The sequence below is a fragment of the Passer domesticus genome, chromosome 3 (assembly GCF_036417665.1).
Source record: "Passer domesticus isolate bPasDom1 chromosome 3, bPasDom1.hap1, whole genome shotgun sequence".
NCBI classification, from domain to species: Eukaryota; Metazoa; Chordata; class Aves; order Passeriformes; family Passeridae; genus Passer; species Passer domesticus.
The window spans coordinates 91,181,754-91,194,923 of NC_087476.1; the positions used below are offsets into that span (position 1 = coordinate 91,181,754).

Sequence of the window (13,170 nt, forward strand, 5' to 3'; positions counted from 1 at the left end):
TACACAGTGCCCTGCAGCACACAGACAGCAGCAGCAGCAGTTGGCTGTGCCCAGCAGCAGAAACTCCCTGGCAGGTCCAGTCAAAGCTAACATGTTACGTAACAACACTAAAATAAATGATTTCCAGCTAGCAGGGCTTTTTGGTGAAGTTGGCAGTCATGCTCCGTAAGAGGAAAAATATTGCCAATCAATCCCACTTCTGTCAGAAATGGGAAAAAGGCAGTGTATTCTTATGTTGCAGAATTGTTTCTTGTTGACTTACAATTTGGCATTGGGAGACAGCAGGAAGAGCAGGAGTCTGTTCAGAGCTGAATCAGGAGAGCTCAGGAACTCTTTGGGGATTGCATTCTTGTGTGTTAAAAAGGGAAAATTATAGGACCTTTGTGACAGTAAGCCTGTAGCTCAGACTCCAGTGTTGTTTGTACTCTCTTTCCAAAATTCTGGCTATGGTATTTCATGCTACTTTGTGGAATTTCAGTCTGCTTTTTAATATTGTCTTATGGATTAAAAATGCATGGATCTCATTATTTTGCGATGTTCTGAATGCCAGCACTTGCTTCTGTGGCCACTTATTCAAACTTCTTTTCACCAGAACGGCGAAGTTTTTCTAGCAGTTTAGAAGATTTGGTCCTGTAGCTTGAAGTCTATCCTCACCTCCTTTTCCTCTCTCCATCCTGACATCAATTTAATCATTGAAACCAATGATATTCCTGGAATTGTTTCCCTCTTTCTGCTCAACTCCTTCCTCCCTCCTCCTCATTCCTGTGTGAGAAGGATCCTACTTGGGCAGTGTTTGGTGTTTAGGATTAAACTACTTAAAATGTTGTGGTGCCATTGATGTGTGTCCTAGAAGATGTTTTTCCCAGGAAATGAACACATCAGCTTCTCTGTCATGAGGCATGGGCAGTAAAGCAGCACTGATGCTGATATCCCATAGACCAGTGAACATGTAACTACTGTTATATGATAATCTCTTTCTTAAATTAGATCTCTCCACTTGAAAATCTTAAATAAAATTTTTAAAATGAACTTGTAAAATTACCCTGGAGCTCCTAGTTGCTAACATGGTAACATATCACCAGCAATGTTATTTTTACAGATTTCTTAAGCACCAGCATCTCTGATTCCAGCAGTATTGGAAAGAAAAGGAAGAAAGGAGAAAAGCTTGTATTATTTGAAATCTGTTCTGCTGACCCCATTCTGTCAGCAGCCACAACTAAACCCTGTCAGCAGAAATGTGCTGCTGCTACCTGTGTATCTCCAGCACTTTTATCTGCATGACATCCCAGAGACAGATGGTTTATAAAAGCCACTTCCTTTAGAGAACTCTATAATATGAACAGAACAGATTCCTCCTTGTTGGCTTACTGCTTTCACTCTTTTGTCTTGCAGCAACTCCCTTTCATGCCTTTCTTCATACCTGCTTTTCCACCTCTGTTTTGCCCTTTCCCCTGTGAGATTTTTTTCGTTTCAGTGTATGTTTTTAATTGAAACAAATGTGTTGATCACTCACTTTCTATCCAAATTCACAGAGCTAAAATTTCAAATAATTTTGCCCTAAGTTTCTTAGGCAGTGTAAATTACACAATGGATTCTTGTATATAGCTTGTAAAGTTCAATGCTTATTTATTTATATTGTATGCACTTCTGTGGATATAATGAAAAGAAAGATGTGTAAGCTGCAATACTGGCTTGTAGCAAAGAGAAAGGTAAGAAAGGAGTTCATGTCTTCCCTTTTCTACATCACTCCTTTCATAGTCAAACTGGAATTCTAGCAAGAACACATTCCTGTGAAGCACACAGCTCTGCTGTCATGCATTGAACATCCCACATGGCATACATAGCCTTTGTTTAAGGGAATGAAATTGCTGATCCTGATAATTTTGCTATATGGATGCAAAAGTGGGCACTTCAAACAGGAATCATTTCAACTTTTCATGTCTGACTCCTAAGAACACAACAGAGCATGCTCAAACTGATGTCTATAAATTGTATGAAGCATGGGGTATTTATTGCAACTACAAATTTTCTGACTGAAAAATCAGAGGAATTGGTCAGTAGGAAGAAAGATTACTTGAGAGAAAACCTAAAGCAGTGGTGGGAGTGGTGCTGTTGCCACTTGCCAAGAAATGTGGCAGGAAGCAAAAATGGAGAAATGTGGTATAAGTAGGAGAAAAGAAGATGGGAAATAGTTTATCCAACAAACTAGTTTATCCAAAATTGATAAATTGATACCAGTCTGGCATCCATATTACTAAACATGACACAAACATGGATTTGCAAGAATTTCAATTCAGAAGCCATCTAGTATCAAAAGGAGATGGTGAATTTATATTTATGTATATATACACACACTTTTACATATATAAGTAAAAATAAACTTTACCTTTCTACAAACTTATTATAAAGTACCACAGTCACTGATCACAGAACACAGTAAAATGTCTTCTCTTTACAGCAGTTCAGTCTACGTGTGCTGGAGTTATGAGCAAAAATAACTTGATGAAACAAGAGTTTATATAATTTCTTTATAAGAGAACCTTTATTTAACAATGGACTGTCTCAGTAAATGAGGTTGACAGGAGCAATGAACTTCAGTACTAATGGAGCCAAGTACCTGGTGTGTTCATGACTTTACTTCAGTTTCTTCTACTTGAGGTAATGTATCCCAAACAGGTTTCTGAATGTGTTCTGGTATTTTCTCTATCTTAGTCTAAAAGGAAAGAAAAACAATCACTTACTGTACCAGCCAGCTACCATCTAACTACTTTGCTTTATTTGTTCTGGTTAGAGACATGAATCAGATTTAAAATGCCACCTAGTGGCACTTCCAAGCAATACAACCTCTTTACCATGGAAAATTTTGGAAAATCTTCCTGTCAAACTACACCCATTTTCTCTGCTGACTTTCTAAAGGCTTCAGTAGTTACTGGTACTTGCATCAGGACTCATAATAATTAATAATGTGGGGTGGAAACTGACCTTTTTCACTTCCATGGCAACCCCTTCAGGTAAGTTTCGTTGCACATACTCCAAGTAAACTGCAGCAGTACTGCTTGTTAGGTACTTTAACTAAAACAGAAAGAATTTTTTTTAATGAACTACTATTAATAATACTTCAAACATCATTTTAAAAAATTGCCCTGGCTTCTTCAGCCCTTGCTATGGGGACCAAGCATCTTAAAGAAAGCCAACTTCCATAGCATTCTGAACAGAAGCAGTTCATCTGTACTCAACTCTCATGCAAGTGTAAAGTAGTTACTTCACCCTACAGAACTGCACGTGCTGCCTGGGAGCACATGCACTGATTATGATGGAAGTGGTGGATCTTAACACTGCAGGTATCAGATGAAATTAATTGTAGATTATACAAGAATCACCAGCTTTTCTGTACTCCCAAAGTTCAAGCCTGTTATAAATCCTGCAACTCCAGAGTTCCACTGAAACACTGATTTTTTAAATTTCTCCTGGTTCCACTGAATTACTGATCCTTTAAGTTTTCCTGGAAGGCAAAAATAGGGCTTATGGTCTGCAGGCAGCCACTCGTGCTGCACTCATGTCAGGGAACTTTAAAGTCCTATTTTGCTAAGCACGGTGCAAATATACAGTAAGACACCCAGGAGCCCCAAAATGCTGGAAGTAAACCTTTCTTCTAAGAAAGTCAACCACAGCTGCATTCTAAACCATTCAGATGTCTGTGTCATCAGCCACAGAGCTGGTGGTTTGTCTATGCTTCCTTTCTTCTATTTCCTACATGCAGTTTTAGTTTGCCACATGATGCTGCACAGGACAAAAGTATGTCTGCTCAAAAACATCAGACCAATTCACAGAGAACAGAACCCTTAGTGACTGACAATGCCAATGATTTAGCTGCATCTTCCTCCCTTCCTGAGAAAACTCTCATCCCAGTGAGTTTTGGAAACCAAGTGCATATAACACACATCAATACTACCTTACTTTCTGTAGCCACTTTTTCATCTCTTAAGATGATGGTAAAAATAAAAAACTTTTTGGTCCAAAAATGATGTAGGCTGTGCATTCAGAATAATTCACGTTGCGTTTTATGTAACTAGGTCAGCTGTTTTCCAATATTCTCCTGCATTCTCCTCCCCAAAACACTTTCATTTGTGCATTAGTGTGTAGTAATATCTTTGAACTGTGCACCTAGAACAATTTTGTTTCCTTCTTTCTTACCTCTATACACAGGTAATGTGTTCTCATTTCATACTGAACTCTGTGCTTCTTGTAAATGTGTACAGATTTGAGAAGTGTAAATCGCTCTATCGTCTTTGGGGGTTTATCTCTGAGCAAAGAAGAAAAAAATTTTCATGTTATATAAAGGATGATAATAAAAGTTTATCTGAAAGATTATGCTGAAATCTCTGTTCTTATTTGACATTTAGAAGACCTACAAGGAACTGTCAAACACTGGTACAGTTTGTTATTAACTCACACGGGCATGGTTAACACTTGGGTATTAACCAGCACTGGGTCAGGGAAGCTACAGCACTGACAGCTGTACTGAAAACAGTCAGTATCCTTCCTGAAGATAAAAAGCACTTCCACCATGGCAGTGCTGAGTGCAGATCTGCTGCTGCTTTCTCATCACTGTCCTGCCATCAAAGAAGTGTTAGGTCTGTAATCTGAGAAAAAAATGTCAGATTACTGCCATTTCTTATAAAAAGAAAAAAATACTTCTCCACAGAGGACCTAAATTACAGTACATAACAGAAGCACCTCACTCCATATCACTCTACAGATCAGTTACTTACACTTTTTCAACAGAGATGCCAAGTTCTTTAGCTGCAAGCACTGCAAAATATTCATAGCTGTCCAACACAGCTTTATCGTGGCCTTTAACTAAAATGGACAATCTCTTGTACAGTGTTTCTGGCTCATCTGAAATAGACACCTGCATTTTTGAAGAAAGGACAAGAGTTACCACACCATGCTCTCCTTAATTAATGAATGCACTGCATATTTCCTTTGCCTGTATGCCCCATTTGTAAAAGAAAAAAAACACCCCACAAACCTGTTAAGCTTCTTATTTTATCTAACAGAGTCTGCCTGTATTACTTTGACTGACAGGTCTCACTCTAGCAGGGAAGACAAAGTGTGAAGAGATAGCTAACTTCTGAACATTTAGGTAAAATTTCTTCAACCAAAAAAGGAATGCCAGATCCTTATATCTCTAAGGAGAATGACACTAGCAACGGCAAGAACAAAACTCATTGTTGAAGCAAGTCTGGAGCACAATTTGTATTTTATAGAGCAGTGTGCAAACACCCCAGAGTTTGCTTGGGTATGGAAATAAAACAGACCATTATGGACAGCAACCAGAATTCTCACTTTACTAAGCTCTAAGACTACTTTAAATACAGTAGTCTTCCCCAGGTGTATTATCCTTCATGTTTGTACAAGTGCAAGTTTATGACTTTCAGTTAGGGCTTCAATTTCTGATGGTCTGGGCTCCCTGATCAACTGGAAGAGCCTTAAAGAGTGCAGAAGTGCTGATTTTCCCAGAGGTTCACTCCTAGGCAGTTTGGCACACTAAATCCAGCATGTACCAGCCACAGCAGGAAGGCTGGAGCAGCACTGTAGATCTAATACTGCCTGTCAGACGTTTCTGATGCCCTTGTCAAAAGGCTGCAGGCATTGAACTGAATATGGCCAAAAAGCTGGTATTTCATGTATTTCATAGAGTTGTAACTCTATGAAACAGAAAAGGGAGAAAGTTACTGAGAAGGAACTGTGAGCTACAGAAATCTTGTTGGGAAAAAAAAACCCACACCAAAACAGAAGATCTCAAATACCAATCTAAATTATTTCTTTCTCTATGATAAATTTGCCATCACTATGACAGACCTTCAAAAAGCTGCAAGAAAATAATTCAAGTTTTTCTAGATATCATTTTTATTACTAAGAAAATTTATAAAATACTGTGTTAGAGAACACTCACCAAAGGATTAGTCTTAGGCTCCTGTGTATCACCATGGGATCCAACCAGCCGTGCTCCTGTCAAGGTGGAGCTCCTAGAAATGGGAAAAGCATAAAAGAAGTTGTTAAAGTTGGGTTTTATTTTTTCAGGGACTATGGAGGAGCAGTGGAAGGAGGAGGGGCTGTTACACTTACGGAAGAAAATACTGCTTTTGCATAATTCTGCTTGCATAACTGACAGGAAAAGCTGATCCCTGTATAAAACAGATAAGATATGTTATGGTGATTTTCCCCAAACCAGAAAGCAGCCAGTCAATACAGCTGTATTAAAGATTACTTTTTTGCACACCAAAGCACAGCACATTCCTAGGCACTGATCTGACAAACTACGAAGTTTGCTCCATTGGAAAACACAGGACAACAGGAGCATGGAAATGTATTTCAGTATACAATAGCACCTAAAAAAAGAAGCATGTTAAGGACACAGCAACAGTATGCACTTACTACTGGGGGACCTGAAGAGCAATCACAAGCATATTTTTAACAGAAAAATGTATTTTTGTGGCATCAGATGCTATTTCTGTATACAATAATATTTTATCTTTAGTTTTACTATCATGGTACAACATATATAAGTTTTGTCAAGTGACAAGCATAAGTAGGACTTTACAAAGCAATTGAAAGCAGTATCATATAAATGCAAAAATTTAGTCTGTGAATTTAACTGGAAATTTACTGATTTTTAAAGAAAAAAGTTCCTTGTGATTTTGAACACTTGTTGTTTTGAAGAGAACATTTAAATAGAAATACTTCTTTCAAGCCAATGAACCATGTTTAAAAGATAACATGATTTTCTGTGTTAGAAAAGAAATATAATTGTTAATCATGAAACATTACTATCTTTCATACTAGAATAACTGTTCCCTTCTGAACATTTTGTGGCTTCTAGCTTCCTTCCACTAATTCTTAATTTGGCAAAGTTACAGACTACTTGGGGGAGAAGGAACTCTTGCTTAACAGAACCTTGGGGCTGCAGCAAAATGCTGAAGCCAAATTAGTTACATATCTTGCCCCGTGATGCTCCTTTCCAATATGTGCTGGAGTCACAGCTTTAAAAGAGAAGACAGATACCCCACCCAAGAGTTATACAGGTGACTGTCTAATCAAATCATCAGAAAACAGCCAGACTTCACACTTCTTCAGGTAATCTTGCTGTAGCTGCCCGTGGATATGAATAACTGACTCTGTGATGCTACCAGGCTCCGAACCTGTTCCAGTATGCATCACACATTCATTATACATCAGCAGTGAGCACAACTGCTTTCTGAAGTAATTGTGCCTCAGTCGCAATTTATCCACAACTGCTGCTTCCCATAAAGAAGATGCCTGCAGGAAGAGGCAGGGGAGATTTCTGTTTACAAAGCTGACTATGGTACAAATGCCTCCCCCTAAGCAATCCTTTCAAACCCAGATCTTCACAGAGGCACTACTGTCACATTCTTTAAGCACAGAACAAAATAGGCAATTTTAGCAGCACTGAATACTTGTCACTGTAGTTGGTAATCATTCAGAAGGTTTCAAAGTTTATGCTGGTAACTACCTGAGCCTCAGTAGCTAAAAGTAGTGAAATGCAGCTAGTAATTGTCTAATGACATCTAATAAAATAGAGGACAAGAGCACATAATGACAGGACAAGGGGGAATGGCTTCAAACTGAAAGAGGGTAGGGGTAGATTAGAGATTAGAAAACAATTCTTGACTGGGAGGGTAGTGAGGCACTGGAACAGGCTGCTCAGAGAAACTGAGGATGCCCCATCCCTGGGAGTGTTCAAGGCCAGGATGGATGGAGCTCTGAGCAACCTGGTCTAGCAGAAGGTGTTCCACGGCAGGGGGTGGAAATAGATGGTCATTAAGGTCCCATCCAATGCAGGCCTACGATTCTATGGCAAAATTATCTTGACATTAGCACCTCAAGTCTCTCTTCCTGAAGCCAGAATGCTGCCTCCCTTCCATTCAATGCCAGTATGAAGTACAGTTACAATCACCTGGCACCACTTCTGAAGCAGACAGGCCACGAGCACAAAAGACTGTTCAGTGCGGGGCTTAAGCTGTTTGTGCAAGTACATGACACAGAATCTGACCCCAGATGACAAATGTAAGGCTATTAACTGTAATCATAACTGAATTTCTTACCTGTTTTGGGTTTTTTAATGCATGTGCATATGCAGTCTATGCTATGTATTCTTTTACTTGTAACTACTTGACTTGGTAATAAGGACTTATTATTTGCATGCAAAGATAAATGCACTCATAGTGTATTGTGCTATGTGGTTTTAGGTACAAAAATTTCAGTCTTAATGCAATAAAAATTAATAAAACAAAACCCGATTAAGCAGTAGAGTCCTATCCCACACACTAAGGTCTGCAGCCTTTCCAATATTCTATGACTGTGCATGTTGTTCCTACCACATGCCATCTCCCTTTGTTACTAATTAAGGAGATCTGCATCAAGTCAAAAGTTTTTGTAACATTAAATTAAAGGTGTTCTACACAAATTTTGACAAAAGGTTACACTGAATACCTCAAGTGGTAGATATGACATTCAGTGGGCAGGAATTCATAAACAGCTTCACTGTCTGATTTAATGATGTGCTCTTGCTAATGGCCATCATAGAAGGTGGAAATGACACTCAAAGACTGGAATATAACAGAACCAAGACTTCGCACAAAACATAATTACCCCTCTCCTAGTGCAAAACAGCCTTAATTTTGTTTGGTAGAGGGCCTCTGAAGCGTGAGGGGGAGACAGACGCCTGAAAGGCAAATCCAGAACACACTGCACAGACAGAAGAGAGTTTAGGGCCAATTTTCTCAATTTGAGAGAAAACAATCACTGTTTTTAAGTCCAAACTAGCAAACACCATCAGTGCACTACGCTTTCCCGTAATTTTACGTTGTAACTTCCAAGCTTTGAAACTTTTTAGACTATAAACTCGCCTAGCACACGGCCTCCAAATCCGAGTCACCTATTCTTCATTATCCCTTCCACCCGGACTAAGTGCGGGAAAACCACAGAACTGCAGCGAAGAGCTCTGAGGACCCGCCAGGCAATGATGGCGTGCAGAGACACCGTCCCACGCTGTACAGCCCCAGCCCTCCCGGAGCCCGAAGGACAGCATTTGCCACGTCCTCTTTTCCCACTCCCCTCAGGACTGAAGACGCCGAGAAAAAGGACGAGGAGGAGGACGAGGGACGCGTCCCCTCTCCCGCCGCACACCGCACCTGACAGAGCCGCCGCCACAGCCACCCCGCCGCCATGTTGGCTCCGCCCCTGCGCGCCCTGCATCGCCCGGAAGGAGAAGAGCGGCCGCGTCCCGCACCGCCTTCCCCCGCTGCGGCGGCTCTGCCCGCGGGCAGCGCTCGGGGGTGCGCAGGCGAGCCGGGAGCTCTCACGGCGCCGAAGGAGCCCTACGAGCCCCCAGCTCGGCTCCCCACCCCGGCTGCCGCCTCCCCCGAGCGCCGCCTCAGGGCAGCACCTCAGAGCTGCGGCTCCCCCTCAGCCGCCTCCCTCAAGGACGGCCGCCGGCCCCCTCAGGCGCTCCCCGTCCTGGTCTCTAGGAATCCTTGAAAAAAACCAAAACTAAACCAATTACACGAAGCCAAGTTTTCAACCTTCTCCCCGCTCGTAAAAATATTTTTAAAAGGGATACAAGCCCGTTAGAGGAAAACCCACTCGACTGTATTTACCGATATATAAAAATGACTGGCAATGGTACATAAACCCTTTTTTTTTATACATACAAATTGCGGTTAATAATACAACACAGCTTCTGATCGGTACCAAATCTTTACAGGGGTGGGGAAATAAATAAGTGCTAATTTATGCCACTAAACCATCCTTAAATAGACACAATCAGGTAGGCAGTGTAGAGTGAGATTAACCTGAAATTAAGCTGTGTGCAAGTCAAATGCTAACAACGGGAACCTGAAACCAGCATAAATCACAAGCTCTATCAAATGTATATATATTTTTTATTTTGTTACTTCCTCTGCCACCTAAAATTACAGTCTGCTTTTTACACTAAAACGCCTAAAATATTTACACAACCATCTTCTAATAAAATAACAGTTAAATATTGAAAATAAGATTTTTCTCATAAAATATGTTTTCTGTATGTACACGTTTTATCAAAGAGGACTAGCTCCAATATTGAATAGTTTTCCATCATCAACCATCAGCAAGAAAAAAGTTTTCTGAAACAAAACTATGTTTAACTCATGTACAAATAGGCAGAACAGCACATTTAACATCAGCCAATGCAACACTTAATGACGAAGTCAAATGTTTGAGGCCTAAAGAATGTACTGCTTAGGAAATGTGCATTTCTTTTTTTCCCTTTATGAATAACTTCTTTGGTTATCATTGTTCTATTCTTGGCTGTACAATAAAACAGCACCCAATTAAAGTTACTTAACCAGGCATATGTATGTGTATATATATATTTATAGCTACTAAGCTTAGCACAGGTCCTGTGCAACTGTTACTAAAAAGAAGTGTCACTGTAGATTCTTTAATACAGAGCTGCTCTTCAGAATCAAGCCCCTAAATTTCTACTGTATTTCACTCAGTTCTTCAAGCAGAACTCTGATTTCAATCATCATTTTGCTTAAACAGTTTTTAACCACCAGGAGCCTGAAAACCTGCCCATTTTCTAGTGTAGAGCCTTTCTCACAGAGATCCTTAAAGGTTCAAAATTATACAAGCTAGGGAAAGGAAGAACAGACTCTGCTGGGCTGTTTCTAACAGAGACTACTGAAAGCCAGCACGTTTTAATGCTCACAAAAGCCTCCACTTGGCAAACCATGAAGACATGCAGTATCTATGAGATCTTCTGTCAGTAGGTTTTGCTGGTACTACACAGCTGAGCACCCAGTCTGCTGAACCTGGGTTTCATATGGCCCCTGTAAAAGTAAAATGTCACAGCATGGACTGGAACTGCTGGGGGAATGCGCCGAGTGGCAGGTTGGGAAAGACTCCTGCTGTCTGATCTCCTGAGGCTCAAGGGTACAATGACTGAGAGCATCACCTCTCATGTGACAGGACTGAAATTCCACCCACTGGTCAAACCCTACAGCAAAAACCCCTGGAAAACCTCCTGAACACTAAAACAATCACACACACAGGAACTTCACTAACCAGAAACTGAGAAGTTATTTCCATTCTCCTGAAGGGCTGTTCTTTAACATCAGAACATTGAAACTTAAGCAGAAACTTGAGGTCATTTGGCTTCACATACTTGGCTTTGACAGAGAAGGCACCTCTGTCAGTGGGTCCCACTGGTTCTGAACTTGTGTGGTCCAGTAACTCCTATAAAAGTGCTGTGATTTAGCCTCCTTTTGCATAGTTAAACAAGGATAACAAGTAGAAAATAAGACCCACCATCCCTCAGATTCTGGTGAAGATATTAGGAATATGGCAAAAAGAACCCGATAAAATAAAACCCAACCCATAAAAGAAACCCCAAACAAACCTGAAGCCTGGAAGATGTGAATAAGTCTTATAAAGTATTTTATAAAGTTAACAATACTCCTCTCTACTGTGCAAAATTCACAAGAAAATCAGTGCTGCTGCCTGTGAGAGCTCTGCAATCAGCATTCGTATTCTGTAATTAAAGGTCCACTCAAACTAACTCCATTTCTTCCTTGTTTTATTCTGCAATGTACAATTCTTTCATATCCTGTTTAATCAGAGAACCAAATCTAAATTTATATAAATTGTGTCAGGTGTCCAGCATGTAGATCTGAACCTAAGGGAAGAGAAATGGTCATTAAACAGCAACATCAACTCACCTCTGCAGCATGTTTGTAGTAATAAACAACGACTGAATTTGATGTAAGGAAGAGGACTGAAAATGGCACAAGAATAACACATTATACCTAGGTCCTGAAAGCATATCAGTCTCTTCTCCAATGGCAAGAATGCTTCCCTGTGTTTGCCTGGTGAGAGAGCAACAAGCATTGCTTGAGCACACATTCCCCTAAAACCACAGAGATGGCTATTCCACAGTGTGATTTATTGTCACAGGACAATATTTCCAGTGCAATCTGATTACCAAGGCAGTGTTCCTGATTCAGTGTCCCCATCAGAGGACGTAAACCATAGAGCAATCATTTTCCTTCTTCAATCCTGGAAATTAGGTAATTTTAAAATCAGCAGATCAAAACCTTGCTAAAATGGAATGTCTAAATTGTCCTGTGTAACCAAGACAGAACTGAAAATGAACTGCGTATTACTAACTCTTTCACAGTTAAACCAGATTTTTTTCCCCTCCATCTCGCTTAAAATGGCAGCACAAAGACAAATAATGTGATCATATCTTTAAGAGAGATGACATTTACTCTCTAGAAGATGCTGGAAATGATCCCATATAGACAAAAAAAAAATGTTTCATCAGAAGTGTGTGAAATTTATTCTTGTAATTGGGGTAAAATGAAAATTGGAAGAGTTAAAGACTAAAGTTTCTACCAGAACCATCTGGTAGGAACTGATAGCAGAACCATAAACTTCTGTAATTAGTGGCCTTGGAAGTTATCAGCAAAAAGAGCTCAGATAAAAACACTTTATAAGAATATTTGTACCAATTATTTATTTCTTCCCCTAAAACACAAATTAATAAAAAAAAAAGGGAAAAAGCAGATTTTTTTTCTAGACCTGGATAAAAGAATTATAATTTTCAACAGGTAGTTTACAATCAGTGGGAATAAACAAGCAGTCCAGGTTTCCTGATTGATCTGTTCAGGGTGTGCTCAGTAGCCGTCCATCAAACAACTTTATTTACAACTCAGCATCATCCTGCAGTAGATCTGGATCTTCATCATCCAGTAAGAGGTCAGCATCCATGACTTCATTCTCTTCCATGACATCACCCAGATCCGGAACAACATCATCATCAATGTCACCAACACTTTCAACATGTTTAACCAAGCTCATGTGATCCAGGGGGATCAAACTATGCCCAGCATGCCCAGTAGTTCTTGCAATAGTGGCTGCCATTTCTGCTGCTACAGCAGCTTTCTGAGCCTTCTGCCTTTGCTGTTCTTCTTGTTGTCTGTGACTCTTCATATGAGCATTGCGGCTTTTGATTTTGAAAAAGACCCTAAATTTTAAGGAAAAAAAATATCAGATTAAAATGCACTGCTTTTGATGAAATGAGCCAAAAAAGACTCAACAACT

The 13,170-nt window shown here is 40.0% G+C and overlaps 2 protein-coding genes across 18 annotated transcripts in view; both read right to left on the reverse strand.

Annotated features, from left to right (window-relative positions):
* Positions 1-2,514: 2,514 nt before the first annotated feature.
* MRPS10 (mitochondrial ribosomal protein S10) lies at positions 2,515-9,421 on the reverse strand. 2 transcript variants are annotated; one of them, XM_064414360.1, is made up of 7 exons: positions 9,219-9,421; positions 6,133-6,191; positions 5,960-6,032; positions 4,773-4,912; positions 4,195-4,303; positions 2,983-3,072; positions 2,515-2,713 (listed from the first exon to the last, which is right to left on the reverse strand). In XM_064414360.1, the coding sequence occupies exons 1-7, from the start codon at positions 9,252-9,254 to the stop codon at positions 2,627-2,629; spliced, it is 594 nt and encodes a 197-aa protein (XP_064270430.1). In that variant the 5' UTR covers positions 9,255-9,421; the 3' UTR covers positions 2,515-2,626. The 2 variants fall into 2 exon arrangements, with proteins under 2 accessions (XP_064270430.1, XP_064270431.1); XM_064414361.1 differs by lacking the exon at positions 9,219-9,421 and adding an exon at positions 8,677-8,749.
* Positions 9,422-9,949: 528 nt separating this feature from the next.
* The window catches only part of TRERF1 (transcriptional regulating factor 1), a 100,986-nt gene continuing 97,765 nt past the window's right edge, over positions 9,950-13,170 (reverse strand). For all 16 annotated transcript variants that reach the window (XM_064414357.1, XM_064414355.1, XM_064414356.1 and 13 more), the window contains one exon: positions 9,950-13,093. In XM_064414357.1, the coding sequence (XP_064270427.1) occupies positions 12,772-13,093 (322 nt within the window). In that variant the 3' untranslated portion in view covers positions 9,950-12,771. The remainder of the gene's footprint in view (positions 13,094-13,170) is intronic.

Bases quoted from the DNA above. Each gene is read 5' to 3' on its own strand.
- MRPS10 (XM_064414360.1), bottom strand. From the start codon at position 9,254: ATGGCGGCGGGGTGGCTGTGGCGGCGGCTCTGTCAG. The intron at 4,304-4,772 runs GTAAGTAACTGA...TTCTTTGCTCAG, and splicing joins GGCATCTCTGTTGAAAAAGT to AGATAAACCCCCAAAGACGA. The intron at 3,073-4,194 runs GTAAGAAAGAAG...TTTCTGTTTTAG, and splicing joins CACATTACCTGTGTATAGAG to TTAAAGTACCTAACAAGCAG.